The sequence below is a fragment of the Anguilla rostrata genome, chromosome 1 (genome assembly GCF_018555375.3).
Source record: "Anguilla rostrata isolate EN2019 chromosome 1, ASM1855537v3, whole genome shotgun sequence".
In the NCBI taxonomy this organism is placed as follows: Eukaryota; Metazoa; Chordata; class Actinopteri; order Anguilliformes; family Anguillidae; genus Anguilla; species Anguilla rostrata.
Genome location: NC_057933.1, coordinates 49,748,056 through 49,768,172, shown reverse-complemented (window position 1 = coordinate 49,768,172; position 20,117 = coordinate 49,748,056). Strand labels below are relative to the sequence as shown.

General features: G+C 50.8%; 1 protein-coding gene across 1 annotated transcript in view; it reads right to left on the bottom strand.

Annotated features, from left to right (window-relative positions):
- The window catches only part of LOC135257603 (E3 ubiquitin-protein ligase UBR5-like), a 61,228-nt gene that overhangs the window by 18,422 nt on the left and 22,689 nt on the right, over window positions 1–20,117 (bottom strand). The window contains exons 12-35 of the mRNA XM_064340506.1: window positions 19,761–19,915; window positions 19,119–19,236; window positions 18,412–18,596; window positions 16,457–16,566; window positions 13,636–13,748; window positions 12,957–13,100; window positions 11,178–11,289; window positions 10,930–11,084; window positions 10,486–10,683; window positions 9,954–10,164; window positions 7,228–7,354; window positions 6,819–6,970; window positions 6,632–6,727; window positions 5,646–5,783; window positions 5,391–5,477; window positions 4,907–5,061; window positions 4,719–4,810; window positions 4,378–4,524; window positions 4,158–4,276; window positions 3,468–3,594; window positions 2,844–2,973; window positions 1,579–1,739; window positions 986–1,225; window positions 500–623 (exon numbers count right to left, since the gene is read on the bottom strand). Of these exons, the coding sequence (XP_064196576.1) occupies window positions 500–623; window positions 986–1,225; window positions 1,579–1,739; window positions 2,844–2,973; window positions 3,468–3,594; window positions 4,158–4,276; window positions 4,378–4,524; window positions 4,719–4,810; window positions 4,907–5,061; window positions 5,391–5,477; window positions 5,646–5,783; window positions 6,632–6,727; window positions 6,819–6,970; window positions 7,228–7,354; window positions 9,954–10,164; window positions 10,486–10,683; window positions 10,930–11,084; window positions 11,178–11,289; window positions 12,957–13,100; window positions 13,636–13,748; window positions 16,457–16,566; window positions 18,412–18,596; window positions 19,119–19,236; window positions 19,761–19,915 (3,396 nt within the window). The remainder of the gene's footprint in view (window positions 1–499; window positions 624–985; window positions 1,226–1,578; window positions 1,740–2,843; window positions 2,974–3,467; window positions 3,595–4,157; window positions 4,277–4,377; window positions 4,525–4,718; window positions 4,811–4,906; window positions 5,062–5,390; window positions 5,478–5,645; window positions 5,784–6,631; window positions 6,728–6,818; window positions 6,971–7,227; window positions 7,355–9,953; window positions 10,165–10,485; window positions 10,684–10,929; window positions 11,085–11,177; window positions 11,290–12,956; window positions 13,101–13,635; window positions 13,749–16,456; window positions 16,567–18,411; window positions 18,597–19,118; window positions 19,237–19,760; window positions 19,916–20,117) is intronic.

The window sequence follows — 20,117 nt, the reverse complement described above, 5'->3', positions numbered from 1 at the left end:
TTTCCCATCAAGTAGGATGCCTGATGTGATTGATATATAACTGTTTTCACGTGACTACCTGGTGTGAATGCTAGTCAAGTTATTTAATTTATTTTTAGTTATTTTTTGCCATAACAACTGAAGTGAATACAAATATAGCTTTTTTTGTGACATCTGATGCCGTTGCCTAGGCAAAATAAGGAGGCTAGTTGCACTCTCCACGTTGCGCTCAATATCAAAAAGACCAATAAACAACAAGCCATGTTATTGTTTTTTCTGGAAGGTATACCATCACGTAGCCTAAAAATGAAGTTCATGTATGGGTCATGCCATCCATGTAGCCTGTAGGCTAAACACTGTAACTCCACTGCACCTCAGGAGTGACTTTAGGAACTATAAGGGTTATATGCCACTGGAGACAAAAAGGAGAATGTCACCTACGATGTATGGGACCATGGCCAATATGAACACTACCGGGCAGGTATTATAGTGCAGAGAGCAGACGAGCGCGATGCCTCACCTCCTCAACATCGGCGGAAACGATGTCGTCCTGCTCCTCGTCCCGGCCGCGGGCGGGCTGCGACTGGCCGCTGTGGCGGGGCGGCGGGTTCCTCATGATGTAGGAGAAGGTGGACTGGCTGGAGCTGGGCGGGGCGACGCAGACACGGCAAAGACGTCACTGGCCGCGCCACGGGTTTAAGCGCAGAGACGAGCGTCTGCCGCGCAGTCAGACTGAAAAACGCTCTCCACAAAATGGAGGCAGCCTGCTTCCGGTTTCAGCTTCTTATACAGAGCTGAGCAGGGCTCTATGCTAACATTTTTTCCCTAAGTTGAAAAATTGAGTAGCACGCTAATCTATCACAATTAGTAGATGTGCTCCTAAATTATTTTTAGCGTTAGCACACATCAATTTTCAGCAGCAGATGTTGCTAAAATGGGAGCTCTGTAGAGCCCTGCTGAGCATCCGGTGAGTGTACAGAATCGGTGTCCGGTGCTGAAGTCCCACCTGCTGGACTGGTCGGGGGAGGGCCGGGGCGGCAGGGGCTCGACGGAGAAGAGCTCCTCGCTGCCCTGCACGGCGTCGATGCTGGTGCTGGCCAGGGTGAAGGGCGCGGTGGGGCGGGCCACGCCCATGCGCACGGGCACGATGAGCGACTCGGCCACGTTGCACAGCTCCTCCACCGCGTACGGCAGCAGCGCCTGGAACACCCGCCGGCACTTCCCGATGGGCTGGGGGATGAAGTTACTGCCGGGGAGGAGACACGGACACAGTCACTACTATATCAACAGATACACGGTCACTGTGTGTACACAAATCAACACCTCATACACTCAGACCAAGAACCAACTTCACTAGCATTTTGGCTGGTTTTGCCAAAAGAATTCACTATCATTTCAAGTATATCACGTTAAACTATGCATTTGTTTGTATAATTTCATCATCTTAGAATTAATTGGCATTTTGGCTGGACAGGTGAACCACTTTAGAGAGTCCAGTATGCGTTTAGCTGCGTAAGGTAACCATCTCACAGTATTCAATATTAAGTCTGTTCGTTCAGCACTGTTACTGTCTATAAAAACTACAGTCAGCAAGTGTACTTTTTCTTCTTGGATGAGGCCATCTCCACGCTGAGGATGACGAAGACCCGGGCCACAGAGCGGAGGAACCTCATGGTGACGTTGATGGCCTCCTCTCTCCGGCCCGGCGTGTACTTATTCTGCAGCTCCTTCACTAGTGTCCCCAGCAGCGTGTCAATGAACTGTCACATAAAAACAGAACGTCAAACTTCACAGAGACTGCCCCTGCCTGGTGTGTGTAATCTTCCTCCGCCCTGCATTCTACTCTCCCCCACCCTGCATTCTACTCTCCTCCACCCTGCATTCTACTCTCCCCCACCCTGCATTCTACTCTCCTCCACCCTGCATTCTACTCTCCCCCACCCTGCATTCTACTCTCCTCCACCCTGCAGTCTACTCTCCCCCACCCTGCATTCTACTCTCCTCCGCCCTGCATTCTACTCTCACCCACCTGCATTCTACTCATCTCCAACCTGCAGTCTACTCTCCCCCACCCTGCATTCTACTCTCCCCACCCTGCATTCTACTCTCCTCCACTCTGCATTCTACTCTCCTACACCCTGCATTCTACTCTCCTCCACCCTGCATTCTACTCTCTCCCACCCTGCATTCTACTCTCTCCCACCCTGCAGTCTACTCTCCTACACTCTGCATTCTACTCTCCTACACCCTGCATTCTACTCTCCCCACCCTGCATTCTACTCTCCCCACCCTGCATTCTACTCTCCTCACCCTGCATTCTACTCTCCTCCACCCTGCATTCTACTCTCCCACACCCTGCATTCTACTCTCCTCCCCCTGCATTCTACTCTCCCTTCCCCCCCTGCATTCTACTCTCCTCCACCCTGCATTCTACTCTCCCCACCCTGCATTCTACTCTCCTCCACCCTGCATTCTACTCTCCCCCACCCTGCATTCTACTCTCCTCCACCCTGCATTCTACTCTCCTCACCCTGCATTCTACTCTCCCCACCCTGCATTCTACTCTCCTCCACCCTGCATTCTACTCTCCTCCACCCTGCATTCTACTCTCCTCCACCCTGCATTCTACTCTCCTCCACCCTGCATTCTACTCTCCTCCACCCTGCATTCTACTCTCCCCCACCCTGAATTCTACTCTCCTCCGCCCTGTATTCTACTCTCCTCCGCCCTGCATTCTACTCTCCTCCACCCTGCATTCTATTCCCCTCCGCCCTGCATTCTGTTCTCTCATCCTGTGCATTCTAATCTGAAGTCCACTGTGAAAGTGATACCTCAGGGAGCCCTGACTCTGGCGAGAGACCCACCGTGATGTCGGGGGCGCACTTGACGATGAGGCAGTGGGTGAAGCAGTCCAGGCGGATGGTGCCGCTCTGCTGGCTGAGGTACACCTGCTCCTCGGGGAGGAGGTGCCCGATCCGGCTGCTGGCGCTCAGCCTGGGGGGACCCACAGAGGATGTGCTCCATGACTGACTGTACCAGCAGGACGTATGACCCCACACGTACCAGAACAACTGACATAATCTTCACATTTTTATATACAACATATTTTGGATATGAAATTACATTCATATTCAGAACAAATTTTGAAGTGTTGTAATTAATTTCACCAAAAAGTCTCTGGGGAATGAATGCTCTAAATTTTACTTGCATCTAAAGAGTTAAAAGTACTTCAAAAACACATCTGGCACAGGTCTTTTTTACATACGTGCGGAAACAAATTAAGAAAAAGGTTTCTCCGTGAATAAAAATGTCTATTTCAGCACAGCATTTTATTTTTTTTAGCGCACAGCATTTCTTCTAACAAATCATCCATTTTGCAAGTAGATTTCCCCTTTTGGCTTTTTACATCCTTTCAGTTCTGCAGATGAACAGGAACTGAAAGACTCAATCCAGAGGGGGCGCGTGGGTCTCTATGGTGGCGCACTCACGGGTCTTTGTTCTCCTGCGAGCCGAACATGATCATGGATCGGAGGGCGTTCCAGTCCTGCAGCACGCGCTCCAGGGCCAGCTGAGCGAAGCGGGGGGGCTCCAGGTCGTGGTCCGGCATGTCTGAGTCTGGGGGGGGGGGGGTGGGTTGGGAGCAGGCCTTCACCATTAAAACACGCGTACAACCTCACACCCAAACATTTCTTGCACTTCCCATTATTATAAAGCACTTTGATGTAGCAAAATGCTACATAAATGTAATGCAGCTATTAGCATTATTAGCACAGTAACACAGAGACAGAAAGCACCAGGGCTATGGGGGCTTTGAATAACCTCCTAAACATGAAGAGACTGCACTTTCAAAACTCACTGCAACAGAGCAGCTGTATAAACAAACTGCAGCATGGCAAGTTCCCACTTTCTGAGCTTACCGAAATGGAAATAGGCAGTTCACACACACACACACACACTTGAGCGTACACACAAACACACACACACACGCTTGAGCGTACACACACACACGCTTGAGCACACACACACACACTTGAGCGTACACACAAACACACACACACACACTTGAGCGTACACACACACACACACACTTGAGCACACACACACACACGCTTGAGCACACACACACACACACACACACACACACACACGCTTGAGCGCGCACACACACACACACACACCTTCCGCACTGGCAGCCTTGCGGTTCCTGTCCTCGCGGATCCGTGGCGGCCGGTACTGGCAGTGCTCCACGCTCTGCCTGGCCACCGTCTGGACCAGAAACAGCAGGATGTGCTCCCCCCTGTGGTGAGAGAGAGAGAGAGAGAGAGAGAGAGAGCTGAGCGGAGCGGCCCTTTTACAAGCCCCCGGACCCGTTCTACCGCCCCGTTTCTGCGCACTTGCCTGCTATTGGGCGTGGTCACCAGGTTAGTGGTGGTCAGCAGCCTGTAGAGCAGGTCGAGGCGAGCGGACTTCTGTCCAGCGATCAGGGTCTTGCACTTGCACTTCTCCCAGCAGTCGCAGTAGGCCGTGGGAGAGGTTCTCTTAAGCCTGGAGACAGCACAGCATTCAATTCAATTTCATGTGTACATCGCTTTTTACAGAGAACTGCCACAAAGACGCTTTACAGAGTAGCAAGATCTATCTGCATAAGGTCTGCGGTGTAGCCGTAAACTGCTCTGTTTAACACACCGACATTCAACCCAAGCCAGTGGGTAAGTGAAACGGGACGGGAGCGCGCTCACTTGCAGTCGTGACCCTTGTGGCAGACCCTGGCGCACTCCGTGCAGCAGCACAGCGACTCCAGCAGGCCGCACGTCCGGCACTCGAAAATGTCCTGAAAAGCCAACGAGAGGCGCGGTCAGCGGCCGGTTCGAACCCCAACCCCAACCCTAACCCCCCGCCCCCGACGGAACCCTCCGGAAAGGCTCGCCTGGTTGATGTGCTCGGCCCCCGTCCAGGTGAAGCTGCAGGTGTCGTTGCAGCAGAGCACGTAGAGGGGCGAGTCGTCGGGGTTGGTCCCCGGGGGGCAGATCATTTCCATGAAGGCGGAGTCCGAGTCGTCCTTCTCGCCGACGGCGGGGTCGCCTGCAGCCCGCGGCAGCCCCAGAGAAACGAGACAGAGACAGAAGCCAACGTCACCGTGAGCCCGGAGTACAACGGCCTTCAGAACAACAGTCCTGTTCGCTGCCGTGCCAATAAAGCTCATTTGAACTGAAATTATATCAACCGACACACCCCGACTTAGAGCGCTCACAGCAGCCTGACAAACACGGGCAGGCTGAAGGACTCGAGATTAAACAGCTAAAAATGGATTAGCAGACACTGCCTCGTGCAGGAAAACTACATATCCCTCCGGCACAATTCTAAGAGGCAATTCCAACACAACGCTCGTTCTGTTTGCCGAGCGTTTTTACCTTTGGCTATTTTCTGAGCGGCCTCCAGCACGGTGATGGCGGCGGGGTAGGCCCGCCCGCTGACGGCCAGCATGAAGGGGGTCATACGCGAGCGCCCTGGGGGGAACAGGTGAGAGCGCGGCGACGGCTGGAGCGTAAGGAGGCGGCAGAGAGAGGCTGGGAGCGTTAAAGGAGGCGGGGCAGAGAGAGGCTGGGAGCGTTAAAGGGGGCAGTGCAGAGCGCACGGGTGGGAGCGTTAAAGGAGGCGGGGCAGAGCGCGGGCGGCGTACTTGGCGGACAGCAGCTCCCGCAGGTAGGGCCGGAGGATGACGCTGTCGCACATCAGCTTCAGGATCAGGTGGGCGTTGGCCTTCCGGTCTTTGGACTCCACCACCGAGGGTTCGGACGACGGGCCTGGAGAGGACCGATATGTGCCAGGTTAAACACCCGATGAGGACGGCAGGAAGGGAACAGTCCTCTGGTAGAGGAGAGCTGCGTTTCCTAGAGTAGTGGCTCACAAACTATCAGAACCCAGGACTGGCTTAAAGAGCCCATACTTTATCTGTGCCAACCTGTTCAAAAGACTCTTTTCAAATATCAAGTTCAAATGTTTAATATATGCAGAAACTGATGAAAGCACAAGGCACAAATTACATTTAATGACCTCTGCCATCTGTTTGGGAGAGGGCACAAAAGCATGTGCTTTCCTCCACAGCATGTGCTGCTAAGTGGCACCTCTTGTCACAGCACAGCTCACAAGGCCCACACACAGATGAGTCAGAGGCATTATGTGCAGCTTCACAGGCTGACTTGCAGGCACCCAATTGGCCAGCGGGCGTCACTAGAGAGCAATGAGACGCAGATACCCGCAGACCGAATCCTCTCTAACCCTGGGCGACACGACCACCAATTATGCATCGCCCTGTGAGCCTACCAGCCAGTCGGTGCTGGCATGGTCGGTATTCGCACCTGTAAGAAGCCCAGTAACTGTGATATATACAGTTATATACAGTACTGCTTTAGTCAACTTTATTTCATAATCACCACAACCTCTCATAACAAATGGGTCCAGGCTTACAATAGGGCATTAAAAAAATGATGAAAAAAGGAAACTAGGGACAAAATATTACAATAAACAGTTTGTGAACACTGTGTGTATTACCATTCACCTGGTACTGAATGTTGTGCCTATTGGTTGACCTGGTAGTGAACGCTGTGCCTATTGGTTGACCTGGTAGTGAACGCTGTGCCTATTGGCTCACCTGGTATGGTGGAGGTGCTGGGCCCCTGGCCTGTCCCTGGTGATGTAGTAGTGAGCGAACCCACAGCAGGGGCCAGGATGAAATCGATATCACCGTCTACCCAGAAACAAGAAGAACATGGCGTTAAATCAACGAGCAGGAGCCGTGGCCCGGAGGCCTCGGCATTCGAGAGCAGCCGACAGACTACCTGGATCCATGGGCGGAGGGTCAGGCACCCAGCTGGGCGGGGCGATGGGCGGGGACACGGGGTCCTGGTGGTCGCTGGAGGCGGGGCCTGACTCATGGCGGCCCAGCCCAGCGGCCCTGAGGGACCGCCTCATCATCTCCCGGAGGCGGAGGCTGAGGAAAGCACACGCGCGTTAGGACAGGGGGCCCCCAAACCGGAGCCCCTGGGGGAAAATACCGCACCATTCATGAACATGAGGTTACACAGAACTGAGAAAATATTTAAGAAACACGGATCAAAATCATAATTCTACATTTCAGAAATGACATGCATTTAACTTCTAAATAAACCTTGTGCGATTCACATTTGCACTACTTTGGTAATATGTAGTCCTGTCTGTTTGTACTGAATGTCTGTGAAAGGCACACACCCGCGGCTGCCAGAAGAGCCGGTCCTGTTCCCCGAGCTGTTGCTGGAGACCACAGAGATGGCGTTGGCGATGGCCTCCACGGCCGACAGCCTCTCGGCGAACGTGTTCCGCTCGGACCGCTCGGCTTCTGGAGCGTGCGAGTGAAGCCGTGACGATGACGTCGAGTGGGAAGAGAGAAAAAAGGAAGAGTGCTCAGCACTGGAGCACATGGCAGAAACAGTCCGCCTTGCAAACAGACCAGAGACTGTAAAAAATATGGACAAAGCTACTGTGACGTCACCCATTGACTCTCCGTGGGTCTCTAAAACACGTTTTGAATCTCAATGGCGGGCGCGGCCATTTTCTCGATTTGGAGCCAAAACCATAGAGTTAAGCGGTCTTGTGATGTTTACAATTTGATTGACACTCCGGTGCGGAAAAGCCCATCAAGCTGAACGAGGCTAGCTGACTGTCTGCCGTTATGTTTTAAAATATATTATCAGATGGTTACGGAGTTTAATTTCCATCCGTGACTGTAATGTGTCATGTAATCACGTTATATGTATGACATTAAAAATACAATTAGGCTATGTTCAGTTATCTTCAATTTATGTTTCTCAGCAAAACGAATATGCTTAGCTAGCATATCAGCTTGCCAGTGAGCTAGGTAGGCTATCCGTGGTTTAGCTCACGCATTAGCAATATGAACCACAGGGGAAGAACATTGACTACACTGATGGTCAGTCAGAGATGTGTAGGCTACTGGTGATTTGACTAGGCTAATTTTCGTATAACTGTCTGGTAGATCTGCTGTTAACCGAGCAAGTTATCGTCGTAGGTTTTCGCCACAGTCAGTTAATGAGCCAGTAACTGCTACTAGCTTCTCCATCGCCGTTTGTGGTGTTCACTTGCTGGGTGACGCTAGCTGACCGATCGTTCGCAAATCACTTTCTACCAAATAAAAATTAACTGTCAGCGGTGATTAACAAATCTACCAAGTATTTTAATAACTGATCTGCAGGCGTGTAAATATGACAACGCACTTTGTACAGCAAGTTTTCCACCTGGTGCATGAAGACAAAAATGATGTAGCCTACATTGAATTTCTAATTATTATTATATTATAATATTAGGCTATTATTTTTTTCTTGTAAATCATCAAAACCAATGGAGAAAAGCCAATATACGCAAGGAGCCCCCAGGACCGATTCTGAGAACCACTGTCTTAAATGCCTAGCTTGTCGGTCTCTTAAATGCTAAAAACATGTTCCTTTCTAAATGCCAAGATGGTTAATTTCGTTAAATTCTGTGTGTGTGATTTCATCGTGTGTTGTATATTCAGTAAGTGAACCTTGAGACTCTTAATTCGCTTTGTGAAACTGAAAAAGTGTTTATCCCAAAATCGGGATTATAGTAGCTTTGTCACATGCGTGAAGCATGGCCCAGGTAGACATTTACGGAATGTACACGACTGACAAGCCGTCAAACACGTCTGACAGATTGAATGTTTGCCGGTTAAGGTTAGCTAGCTAGTCAAATGGCTTGGTAGCCAAAGTTGCGAACTGTTTTAGCATAGGCTACTACTGGACTACCAAATATAGCAAGCTGATTACGCTTTCTGCCAAGTAATTATTTGGTTAAGTAGGCTAAATGAAATAGTAAAAATGACTCGGCTACCGAAAAACTTAAGAGGAGGATTATTTTATGGTCGTCTAGTGCAGCTGTAAATAGCACCCGCCATAATGAAATCACCACGAAATGGGATGCCTGCATTTTCAGACTTAGCACAGGCGGACCGTGGCCGGAGGCTCAAGGCCAAGAGGCGCCACCGCCCACCCCAGTGACCATAGACTGTAGCCCCTACTGTAGCTCAGTCCTCCGCAGTAATCCGGAAATGACGCAAGCTGTACCTCATTGGTCCAGAACAAATATTGGCACTGTGCTCAAATGACGCAATAAATCATGAAATCGACCCATGGACAGTCATAAGACGAATAAAATACACCTATTATGACTATTTGTTCTTGTGAGAAAAAATTATTGACTTTGTATTTTGATCGCATTTGTACCGTAGACTTACATGGAAACTGGATATGAAAACACCTATACTGGAGCCATCCGTAGTGGCGCTAGTGAGCAACCAGGAACTACAACACCAGGAAATGAGCTTCAAAAATGAAGTCTGGTTTTGGCCGCTTGAAACAGACCCAGTCACTGGTGACCTTTAACCTTCCGCCCCACACTCATCTGCCACCCGTAATTCTGAGCTCTTCATCAAGCCTTCAACCAGCATTTGGTTTCTCTTCCACTTTCCATTCTATTCACCCCCGCCTTGCATTGCAAGTATCTTCTATGCACACTGCTCTCTTCCACCTTTTCATTCTAGTCTCCACCAGCCATTTTTTCTCTCTTGTACCTTACATTCTATTCTCCCTATTTTGCATTCTACTCTAACCTACATTCTATTCTCCCTATTTTGCATTCTACTCTAACCTACATTCTATTTCCCATACTTTTCATTCTGCTCTAACCTATTCTATTTTCCCTTATTTTGCATTCTACTCTAACTTACATTCTATTCCCCTTACATTGCATTTTACTCTAACCTACATCCTATTCTCTCGACTCTACATTCTACTCTAACTTGCATGCTTCACTCCCCGATTCTCCAGCTTGTACTGTACTCTCCTGCTCACTACACTCCATTTCTCCCATCTGCGGCGCACTGCCTCTGTTCTCGGGCTCACCCTCCTCCTCCTTGGTCTCCTTGTTGTTGACGGGGAAGCAGACGGAGACGGCGGCGTGCAGGATGTTGCGGTTGCCGTCGCAGCGGTGGCCCAGCAGGGCGCTGAGGGCGCGGGGGCTCTGCTCCAGCAGGACGGCCTGCTCCAGGCTGGCCAGGTGCAGCCGGCACGCCTCGTAGTCGCAGCGCAGCACCTGCTGCATCAGCGTCTGCTTCTGCTCGGGGAGAGAGAGAGGGCCTCGCTGAGCGACCCCGCGCACGCCGCCGCACAGCAGCACAACATCCACCCACTCGCTGCATTTCACATCACCCGCTCAATAACATTACACTACAGGCATTTAGCAGATGCTCTTATCCAGAGCGACTTACGCAACGTTTTACATAGCACTAAGGTGTGTCTAGCAATACATTTAACTGATATTTCAATAATTTCTAGCTTAACACAAGTGGTATCAGGAAAGATGGAAAGGCCTAAAGATATCTTTAGAACCCCAGAATGTGTGTGACTCCATGTGCCGGCTCCCAGGAGCTCTCACCTCGACCGCCATGATGATAACGGCAGCCTTCTTTTTGATGGTGGAGCTGGAGGACACGTTGGCGAGCGAGTGCACTCCCATGCCCAGACTGGAGATGGGCGGCAGATCCAGCCAGTCAGGGTCCCTAATCCCGCCCATGCAGTCTTTCGCCATTGGATAAATAGTCCCGTTTCCATCTCGGAGGACCACGGGGGATTCCTGGGAAATACGACCAGGACCAGACAAAGAGTAAAACGGCAGTAGAGAAAGGTCTGCGTTCCTGTACGCAGTCACGTGTCTAAACTGTCGTAAGACACAATGTATTGGAACTTTATTAACAGGTTGCACTGTTTGTTTCATAAGTCATTCATGTATAAACGCACCAGCTAAAATAATACCAATTCAGAGTAACACAATTTAAAGTTACAGGGAAGTAAGCGCAGAGGTTGGGCTGCCAGCGCTCACCTGTCCCGCGGTGAAGATGGCCACGTTGTGCTCGCTCTGGCCCAGGAAGGCCAGGCTGCTGGTGGGGAAGTTATTCTCCTGCTCGGCCTTGCCGGTGGCCAGGTCAAAGACACAGTACCTGACCCAGCTTCCTGTCTTAAGCACTGCGTGAACTCCTGCAGGGGGACAGAGCGCACGCGGTCAACGCCATCGTCTCTCCAAAGGAAACGGAAGGAAAACGCGTGGACACACACTCAAGACTGTAGTACCTTTGGAGTCAACATTCACAGCCAATATTTCAGCTTTTTCAGGGATACAGAGTTTTTTAGGGGTGCGCTGGAAGCAATCTGGAACTTTTGGAGTTCCACCTGTTTTTACAACCTGTCGACACAAGAGAAGACGAGCAGCAGTTTAGTGACAAACATTCAACCAAAGACAGCACTGCAACCTCTAAACATGTGACTCTAAACTTCCGCATTTAACATGTAATTAAATTCTTATGATGTATTTTAAAAGACTATACACTCTTGATTGAACATTAACCTGTAGAAGCTAATGTCAGATAATGATTACATATATTTATTTTCTTCTAAATCAGTGCAAGTGTAGTTGTGGGTTATGGGCAGCAGCAGAAAGCAGGGAGGTGGGGGGCTGTTTAACAGAGTTGACTTCAATAAAGGTTTTTCGATAGACACAGCGTAAGGGTGCATTCTTTAAGGTTTTATGCAGATTCATGTGCAGAAGTGTGCTTTTTTCAGGTTCATTTGAAGGTGTGTTTGGTGAAAGTGCCTTTTCTGCATGTTTTTGTGTAGAATGGCTATGTGTAAAGTGTGGTATAGCTGGTTTTTTTGTAGAGAGGCTATGTGTGAAGTGTGGTATAGCTGGTTTTTTTGTAGAGTGGCTATGTGTGAAGTGTGGTATAGCTGGTTTTTCTGTAGAGTGGCTATGTGTGAAGTGTGGTATAGCTGGTTTTTCTGTAGAGTGGCTATGTGTAAAGTGTGGTATAGCTGGTTTTTCTGTAGAGTGGCTATGTGTGAAGTGTGGTATAGCTGGTTTTTCTGTAGAGTGGCTATGTGTGAAGTGTGGTATAGCTGGTTTTTCTGTAGAGTGGCTATGTGTGAAGTGTGGTATAGCTGGTTTTTCTGTAGAGTGGCTATGTGTGAAGTGTGGTATAGCTGGTTTTTCTGTAGAGTGGCTATGTGTGAAGTGTGGTATAGCTGGTTTTTCTGTAGAGTGGCTATGTGTGAAGTGTGGTATAGCTGGTTTTTGTGTAGAGTGGCTGTGTAAAGTGTGGTATAGCTGGTTTTTCTGTAGAGTGGCTATGTGTGTAGTGTGGTATAGCTGGTTTTTGTGTAGAGTGGCTGTGTAAAGTGTGGTATAGCTGGTTTTTCTGTAGAGTGGCTGAGTAAAGTGTGGTATAGCTGGTTTTTCTGTAGAGTGGCTGTGTGTGAAGTGTGGTATAGCTGGTTTTTCTGTAGAGTGGCTGAGTAAAGTGTGGTATAGCTGGTTTTTCTGTAGAGTGGCTGAGTAAAGTGTGGTATAGCTGGTTTTTCTGTAGAGTGGCTGTGTGTGAAGTGTGGTATAGCTGGTTTTTCTGTAGACTGGCTGAGTAAAGTGTGGTATAGCTGGTTTTTCTGTAGAGTGGCTATGTGTAAAGTGTGGTATAGCTGGTTTTTCTGTAGAGTGGCTGTGTGTGAAGTGTGGTATAGCTGGTTTTTCTGTAGAGTGGCTGAGTAAAGTGTGGTATAGCTGGTTTTTCTGTAGAGTGGCTATGTGTAAAGTGTGGTATAGCTGGTTTTTCTGTAAAGTGGCTGTGTGTGAAGTGTGGTACAGCTGGTTTTTCTGTAGATCGGCTGTGTAAAGTGTGGTACAGCTGGTTTTTCTGTAGATCGGCTGTGTAAAGTGTGGTACAGCTGGTTTTTCTGTAGAGTGGCTGTGTGTGAAGTGTGGTATAGCTGATTTTTCTGTAGATCGGCTGCGTAAAGCACAGTTTTTAGCAGAGGAGGCTGGTCTGCCGGTTTCGCGCGCGGCGGTGCTCAGGGCCCTACCTGCAGCTCATCTATTCTGAGCAGCCTGCAGTCCTGCAGCAGTGAGGACGGGTCAGAGTCAGAGGGAGCTGCGCTCTGGCTGCTCACGCTGCTCGACGTCCCTGGAAATTTCACAGCAACATACGCACCATCGACTTTTAGCACCTTGAGTTCAAAAGAGAGAGCTGTTGCAAACGCTGCGTGGTCAAAGGCATCACACACAGACACGACAGACGAGGACAACGGTGACACAACACAGAGACAAGGCAGACACTTCACAGCAGTTATTCTACATCACTTATGTGGATATTAATCACAAACATAACTGTGTGTCAAATAACTACAGTTATTAAAATGACTACAGAAGTGATATTATGGTTATAGGCCCAGTGAAGAGGTTAATTATATTAACATTAAGTCGGTCAAGATAAATGAACAACATTAATATGGGCGTTTATATCTCAGTACGTATTATAGCCAAACTTCATTATTAATAGGCTTAATTAAAAAAAGAATTAAATATTAACAACTATAGTGTCAAAACCACCACCACACCCATCTATGCAGGGGTAGGCATGACTTAAGCAAATGGTGAAATAAGATTAAAATAAGTAATGAAACTTAGTAATGTTGCCTTAAATGGACAATCCCCGACCCTCCCAGAAAAGTTGGGTTTGGTCAAGGCTGTGGCCACACCCACCTTTCCCACAGGGACATTTTTAATGTCCTCCACAAACACCACCTCCCGAAGAGGCCACTGCTCTTCGTTGACTTTCTCCTCCTCTTTGGGGGCGGGGGTAGAGCGCCGCCGCTCTGCGACACAGCACACAGCTGTTAGCACATCTGTCTGCCATGCACACGCTCTCAGATGCTACGCACGCACACACAAGCACACGCACACATACGCACACGCACACACACACACACACAGACTCATGCACACGCACACACAAAAACACACACACACAAAAACACACGCACACACACATGCTAAGCAAGCACGCACACACACGCTACATCTGAACACACACACACACACACAAACAGGCATACACAAACAGGCACACACACACACACCAGTCACAGAGCACAAGCATCCTACACTCTCACAACACATTCCCAGAATCCCTCTTGGCCCTGGACCTCAGCACGCACGCATTTCAAACAAACGCGGATTCCAGGTCACGCCACGCACTTTGAAAACGCGCTCATTTATCAGCGCACACTCAGGGCCGGTGTGTTCCCTCTCAGCAGCGCAGCGACCAGCACTGCAGTACACAGCGCACACTCAGGGCCGGTGTGTTCCCTCTCAGCAGCGCAGCGACCAGCACTGCAGTACACAGCGCACACTCAGGGCCGGTGTGTTCCCTCTCAGCAGCGCAGCGACCAGCGCTGCAGTACACAGTGCACACTCAGGGCCGGTGTGTTCCCTCTCAGCAGCGCAGCGACCAGCGCTGCAGTACACAGCGCACACACAGGGCCGGTGTGTTCCCTCTCAGCAGCGCAGCGACCAGCGCTGCAGTACACAGCGCACACACAGGGCCGGTGTGTTCCCTCTCAGCAGCGTAGCGACCAGCGCTGCAGTACACAGTACACACTCATTTATCAGCGCACACTCAGGGCCGGTGTGTTCCCTCTCAGCAGCGCAGCGACCAGCGCTGCAGTACACAGCACACACTCATTATCAGCGCACACTCAGGGCCGGTGTGTTCCCTTCAGCAGCGCAGCGACCAGCGCTGCAGTACACAGCGCACACTCATTTATCAGCGCACACTCAGGGCCGGTGTGTTCCTCTCAGCAGCGCAGCGACCAGCGCTGCAGTACACAGCGCACACACAGGGCCGGTGTGTTCCCTCTCAGCAGCGTAGCGACCAGCGCTGCAGTACACAGTACACACTCATTTATCAGCGCACACTCAGGGCCGGTGTGTTCCCTCTCAGCAGCGCAGCGACCAGCGCTGCAGTACACAGCACACACTCATTTATCAGCGCACACTCAGGGCCGGTGTGTTCCCTCTCAGCAGCGCAGCGACCAGCGCTGCAGTACACAGCGCACACTCATTTATCAGCGCACACTCAGGGCCGGTGTGTTCCCTCTCAGCAGCGCAGCGACCAGCGCTGCAGTACACAGCGCACACTCATTTATCAGCGCACACTCAGGGCCGGTGTGTTCCCTCTCAGCAGCGCAGCGACCAGCGCTGCAGTACACAGCACACACTCATTTATCAGCGCACACTCAGGGCCGGTGTGTTCCCTCTCAGCAGCGCAGCGACCAGCGCTGCAGTACACAGCGCACACTCATTTATCAGCGCACACTCAGGGCCGGTGTGTTCCCTCTCAGCAGCGCAGCGACCAGCGCTGCAGTACACAGCGCACACTCATTTATCAGCGCACACTCAGGGCCGGTGTGTTCCCTCTCAGCAGCGCAGCGACCAGCGCTGCAGTACACAGCGCACACACAGGGCCGGTGTGTTCCCTCTCAGCAGCGCAGCGACCAGCGCTGCAGTACACAGCACACACTCAGGGCCGGTGTGTTCCCTCTCAGCAGCGCAGCGACCAGCGCTGCAGTATACAGCACACACTCATTTATCAGCGCACACTCAGGGCCGGTGTGTTCCCTCTCAGCAGCGCAGCGACCAGCGCTGCAGTACACAGCACACGCTCAGGGCCGGTGTGTTCCCTCTCAGCAGCGCAGCGACCAGCGCTGCAGTACACAGCACACGCTCAGGGCCGGTGTGTTCCCTCTCAGCTGCGTAGCGACCAGCACTGCAGTATACAGCACACACTCATTTATCAGCGCACACTCAGGGCCGGTGTGTTCCCAGCGCTGCAGCACACAGCACACGCTCAGTCTCCAGCCCCCACACAGCCCACTCATCAGTTACTATTCAACACAAACACTCTACGGAGGACGCCTGCGTGTCAGTGGGTTCTAGCAAACCAGCCAGCTGACTAACAGACTCAGTCACATACAATTCGTTTAAAAATGGCTTCTTTCGTATGTAATAATGTACTGTTAATAAAATTATTAAAATCTGCACAAACGGTTAAACCAAAAAAAAAGGCATTAAGAAGTAGGGATGCACCGACTGATCAGCCAACAATCGTTATCGGCCGATAACACTACAATCAGCCCACCGATTAATCGATTGTTTTAAAACAACCGATGGTCACCTTTGATTATGTCCTGTCATTCAAAAGGAAAAAAAGTCTACTGTTTATTTGTAAACCAAGAGTTGGTTTATTTGAATGGCAAAATTTTAAATAGTCGAGGAAAAAAAATAAATAAATAACTGAAACAGAACCACCAAACAATCGGTATCAGCAAAAATCACCAAAGTTTCCCCTAAATAATTGAAATCGGTATCGGTCAGAAATGGCCATTCTGCATAATGAATTATTATAATTATAATTAATTGTATAATTGCATCACTATCAAGAACAGAGCAGCGCAAGAGTACAGCAAGGCCGAGCTGGCGCCAGGCTACGCTGGGGGCGGGGCTCGCTCGGTGACTGACGTACTGTAGGGCAGAGAGGCACTGCTGGCGATGGAGGAGGTGTCGCTGCAGGTGGAGGCGGGAGAGGGTGGGGGCCCCATCTCAGTCTTCACCAGCTCAGGCTTGCTCTCCGTCCTAAAGAGGCACAGGAGAGGAGTGAGTGCCCCCCCTCCTCCCAATCACGTCTACAGGCGGGACACCACCAGCGCCCTCTTACAGGAGAAACGGTTTCAAAAGCAGGAAGAAAACTACTCTGCTCAGAAACCAGACTCCTACAGAATGCATCACAACATCGGTGTTCGCCAAGCCATAAGAACCAGGTACCAGGATCCAGACCTGGGTCAAATATGTATTTGTTTTGAATTCAAATACTTTTCTACGCTTTACTGATCTTGTCTGGTATATTGGAACCAATTAAATTCTTTCAAAAAGTGCAAACCCCGCCTTCTGGTGGGCTCAATTACACCAGGCAAGATCAACAGAGCACAGAAACGTATTTGTATACAGGTCTGTCAGGAACATATCAAGCAAACATTACTAATCACACAGGAATGAGTGAGCTCTGTTTAAGTGCGGTTTCCCCCTCCTCCTGTGTGTGTTGTATAAGGGGGAGCGCCAGTGTGGGTTGCCCTCCTCCTGTGTGTGTTGTATAAGGGTGAGCTCCAGTGCAGGTTCCCCTCCTCCTGTGTGTGTTGTATAAGGGTGAGCTCCAGTGCGGGTTCCCCTCCTCCTGTGTGTGTTGTATAAGGGTGAGCTCCAGCGCCGGTTCCCCTCCTCCTGTGTGTGTGTTGTATAAGGGTGAGCTCCAGCGCCGGTTCCCCTCCTCCTGTGTGTGTGTGTTGTGTAAGGGGGAGCTCCAGTGCAGGTTCCCCTCCTCCTGTGTGTGTTGTATAATGGAGCTCCAGGGTTCCCTCTCTGTGTGTGTGTATAAGGGGGAGCTCCAGTGCGGGTTCCCCTCCTCTGTGTGTGTTGTATAAGGGGAGCTCCAGTGCGGGTTCCCCTCCTCCTGTGTGTGTTGTATAATGGGGAGCTCCAGTGCGGGTTCTCCTCCTCCTGTGTGTGTTGTATAAGGGTGAGCTCCAGTGCGGGTTCCCCTCCTCCTGTGTGTGTTGTATAAGGGGGAGCTCCAGTGCGGGTTCCCCTCCTCCTGTGTGTGTTGTATAAGGGGGAGCTCCAGTGCGGGTTCCCCTCCTCCTGTGTGTGTTGTATAAGGGGGAGCTCCAGTGTGGGTTCCCCTCCTCCTGTGTGTGTTGTATAAGGGGGAGCTCCAGTGTGGGTTCCCTCCTCCTGTGTGTGTTGTATAAGGGGAGCTCCAGTGGGGTTCCCTCCTCCTGTGTGTGTTGTATAAGGAGGAGCTCCAGTGTGGGTTCCCCTCCTCCTGTGTGTGTTGTATAAGGAGGAGCTCCAGTGTGGGTTCCCTCCTCCTGTGTGTGTTGTGTAAGGGTGAGCTCCAGTGCGGGTTCCCCTCCTCCTGTGTGTGTTGTATAATGGGAGCTCCAGTGCGGGTTCCCCTCCTCCTGTGTGTGTTGTATAAGGGGGAGCTCCAGTGCGGGTTCCCCTCCTCCTGTGTGTGTTGTATAAGGGTGAGCTCCAGCGCGGGTTCCCCTCCTCCTGTGTGTGTTGTATAAGGGGGAGCTCCAGTGTGGGTTCCCCTCCTCCTGTGTGTGTTGTATAAGGAGGAGCTCCAGTGTGGGTTCCCCTCCTCCTGTGTGTGTTGTATAAGGGTGAGCTCCAGTGCGGGTTCCCCTCCTCCTGTGTGTGTTGTATAAGGGGGAGCTCCAGTGCGGGTTCCCCTCCTCCTGTGTGTGTTGTATAAGGGGGAGCTCCAGTGCGGGTTCCCCTCCTCCTGTGTGTGTTGTATAAGGGTGAGCTCCAGCGCGGGTTCCCCTCCTCCTGTGTGTGTTGTATAAGGGTGAGCTCCAGCGCGGGTTCCCCTCCGTGGCGGAGCGTGTGGTCCTCCGTCAGCGCTGCGGCTCTTACTTGGTCTCCTGGGTCTTGCCGGCCTTGTCCAGGCTCTTCAGGCTCTCCAGCGAGCGCAGCTGGAACCTGCAGCTGTCATTCATGTTCCACACCGAGTCCAGGAGCGTCCCCACTTTGGGGACGCCGCCGCTGACCGAGAAGGCCACCGCGCCCGCGTGGTACAGGGGGTTGTTCCTCAGGCACACCTGGGGGGGAGGGGGGGGCGGGTATGACTTATAATGTGAGAAGAACGGAAGGCACTGGCAAAGAAAATCTCATCTGTTAAGAGGGTCGGGCACTGAAACAGGGCTCAAAGGGAAGACTGAGACTTGAACATTAAAGTGTGCTTGAACAAGCTCACTGTGTTTTTCATTTTTAACCAGCTTGTTCAGAAAGAGAATATGCTTCAAAGAATATTCTTACTGCCTTATCAAATGTACAATTTATGTAAAATCCAAAAAGCCAAATGTTCATTAAACATTTAATCTGGAAAAGGTTAGTTAATGTGGAGTCAATGTTAAAAGCTGTTAATGTGGCCTCACTGCTGTGCTTCTGCTTAAAGTGAGTTCATTAGCAGGTGAGACAGACCTGACTGGGCAAAAGTGCCTTCTGTTGAGTGTGTGCGCAATCGTGACCTTTTTAAAATGAATGCGATTTTTAAAAAATGTATAAAGGTCCAAAGAGGAAGCTCAGGCTTTGCTGCATCGGGTGTGGGTGCGGTTTCTCACCTGGGTCCCCACCGTGATGTTGGGGAGGGAGGAGATGCTGCCGTTGGACTTTGGCTTCTTGTTCTTGGCCCTGGCCTTTTCCAGCATCTTCTTCCGCAGACTGAAAGGCACGACGCCCCTGGAAGAGCCGCCGTTAGCAGTTAGCAGCCGAAAGCCTCGCACAGCGTACCACGCACTCCACAGAGGTCTTACATATACACGCTTTCAACTGCGGATAAGCATGACCCGACCAAGGGACTTTGCTCTCAATACCAAGGGCAAAGTGATTAGTTTGGATCAGTGAATCAATCACTGGTAATAAGTGATGGCTCCACCCGTTTAGGGTTTTATGAAGATTCACTCTCTGTGATATTATGCTGTCAATCACTGATGTGGATAACCCAATCAAATTACTTGGCTCTCAAGTGCAAAACAATATGACAGATCAGTGAGTCACTGGCAACATGAAAATGCATTACTGGTAAGTGATAGACGCTCTTATCCACAGCGACTGCAAACAAAAGCAGAAGCACTTAGACCAGGAACTGAAGAGCAGCAGAAACCTCGCGAGGGAAGCACAGTCTGGAGCGACAGACAGTGTAATGTAAGCTCCACCCATTTTGGGGTTCAACATCATATAAAGTTCCCCGCGCTCCTGCTCACCACCAGTAGAGGCCGCTCTCCAGCTGAGCGCAGGTGTAAAGGGCGCAGCAGTGCAGGGACACCACCCGCTCGCCCTGCAGTTCGGCGAACGCCTGGGCACCGTGCTCCAGCTTCGCCGCCACCGTGTTCAGGGTGTCGTCCACCCACGTCGCCACCTGCAGGTGAACAAGGGAAAGACGGCCCAAGGCTTTAAAAGAGCTTGCAGGCGCGCACACACACACACATGCACAAACGTGAAAGCAGTACAGGTGAGCACTCAAACCCCCTACTGCAGCACAGAGGAAAACTGGGCCTGAAAACCAGGTTTAGTCTTTAGCCTCTGGGTGCAGGCTGAGACGGAAGAGACACAAAGGAGGG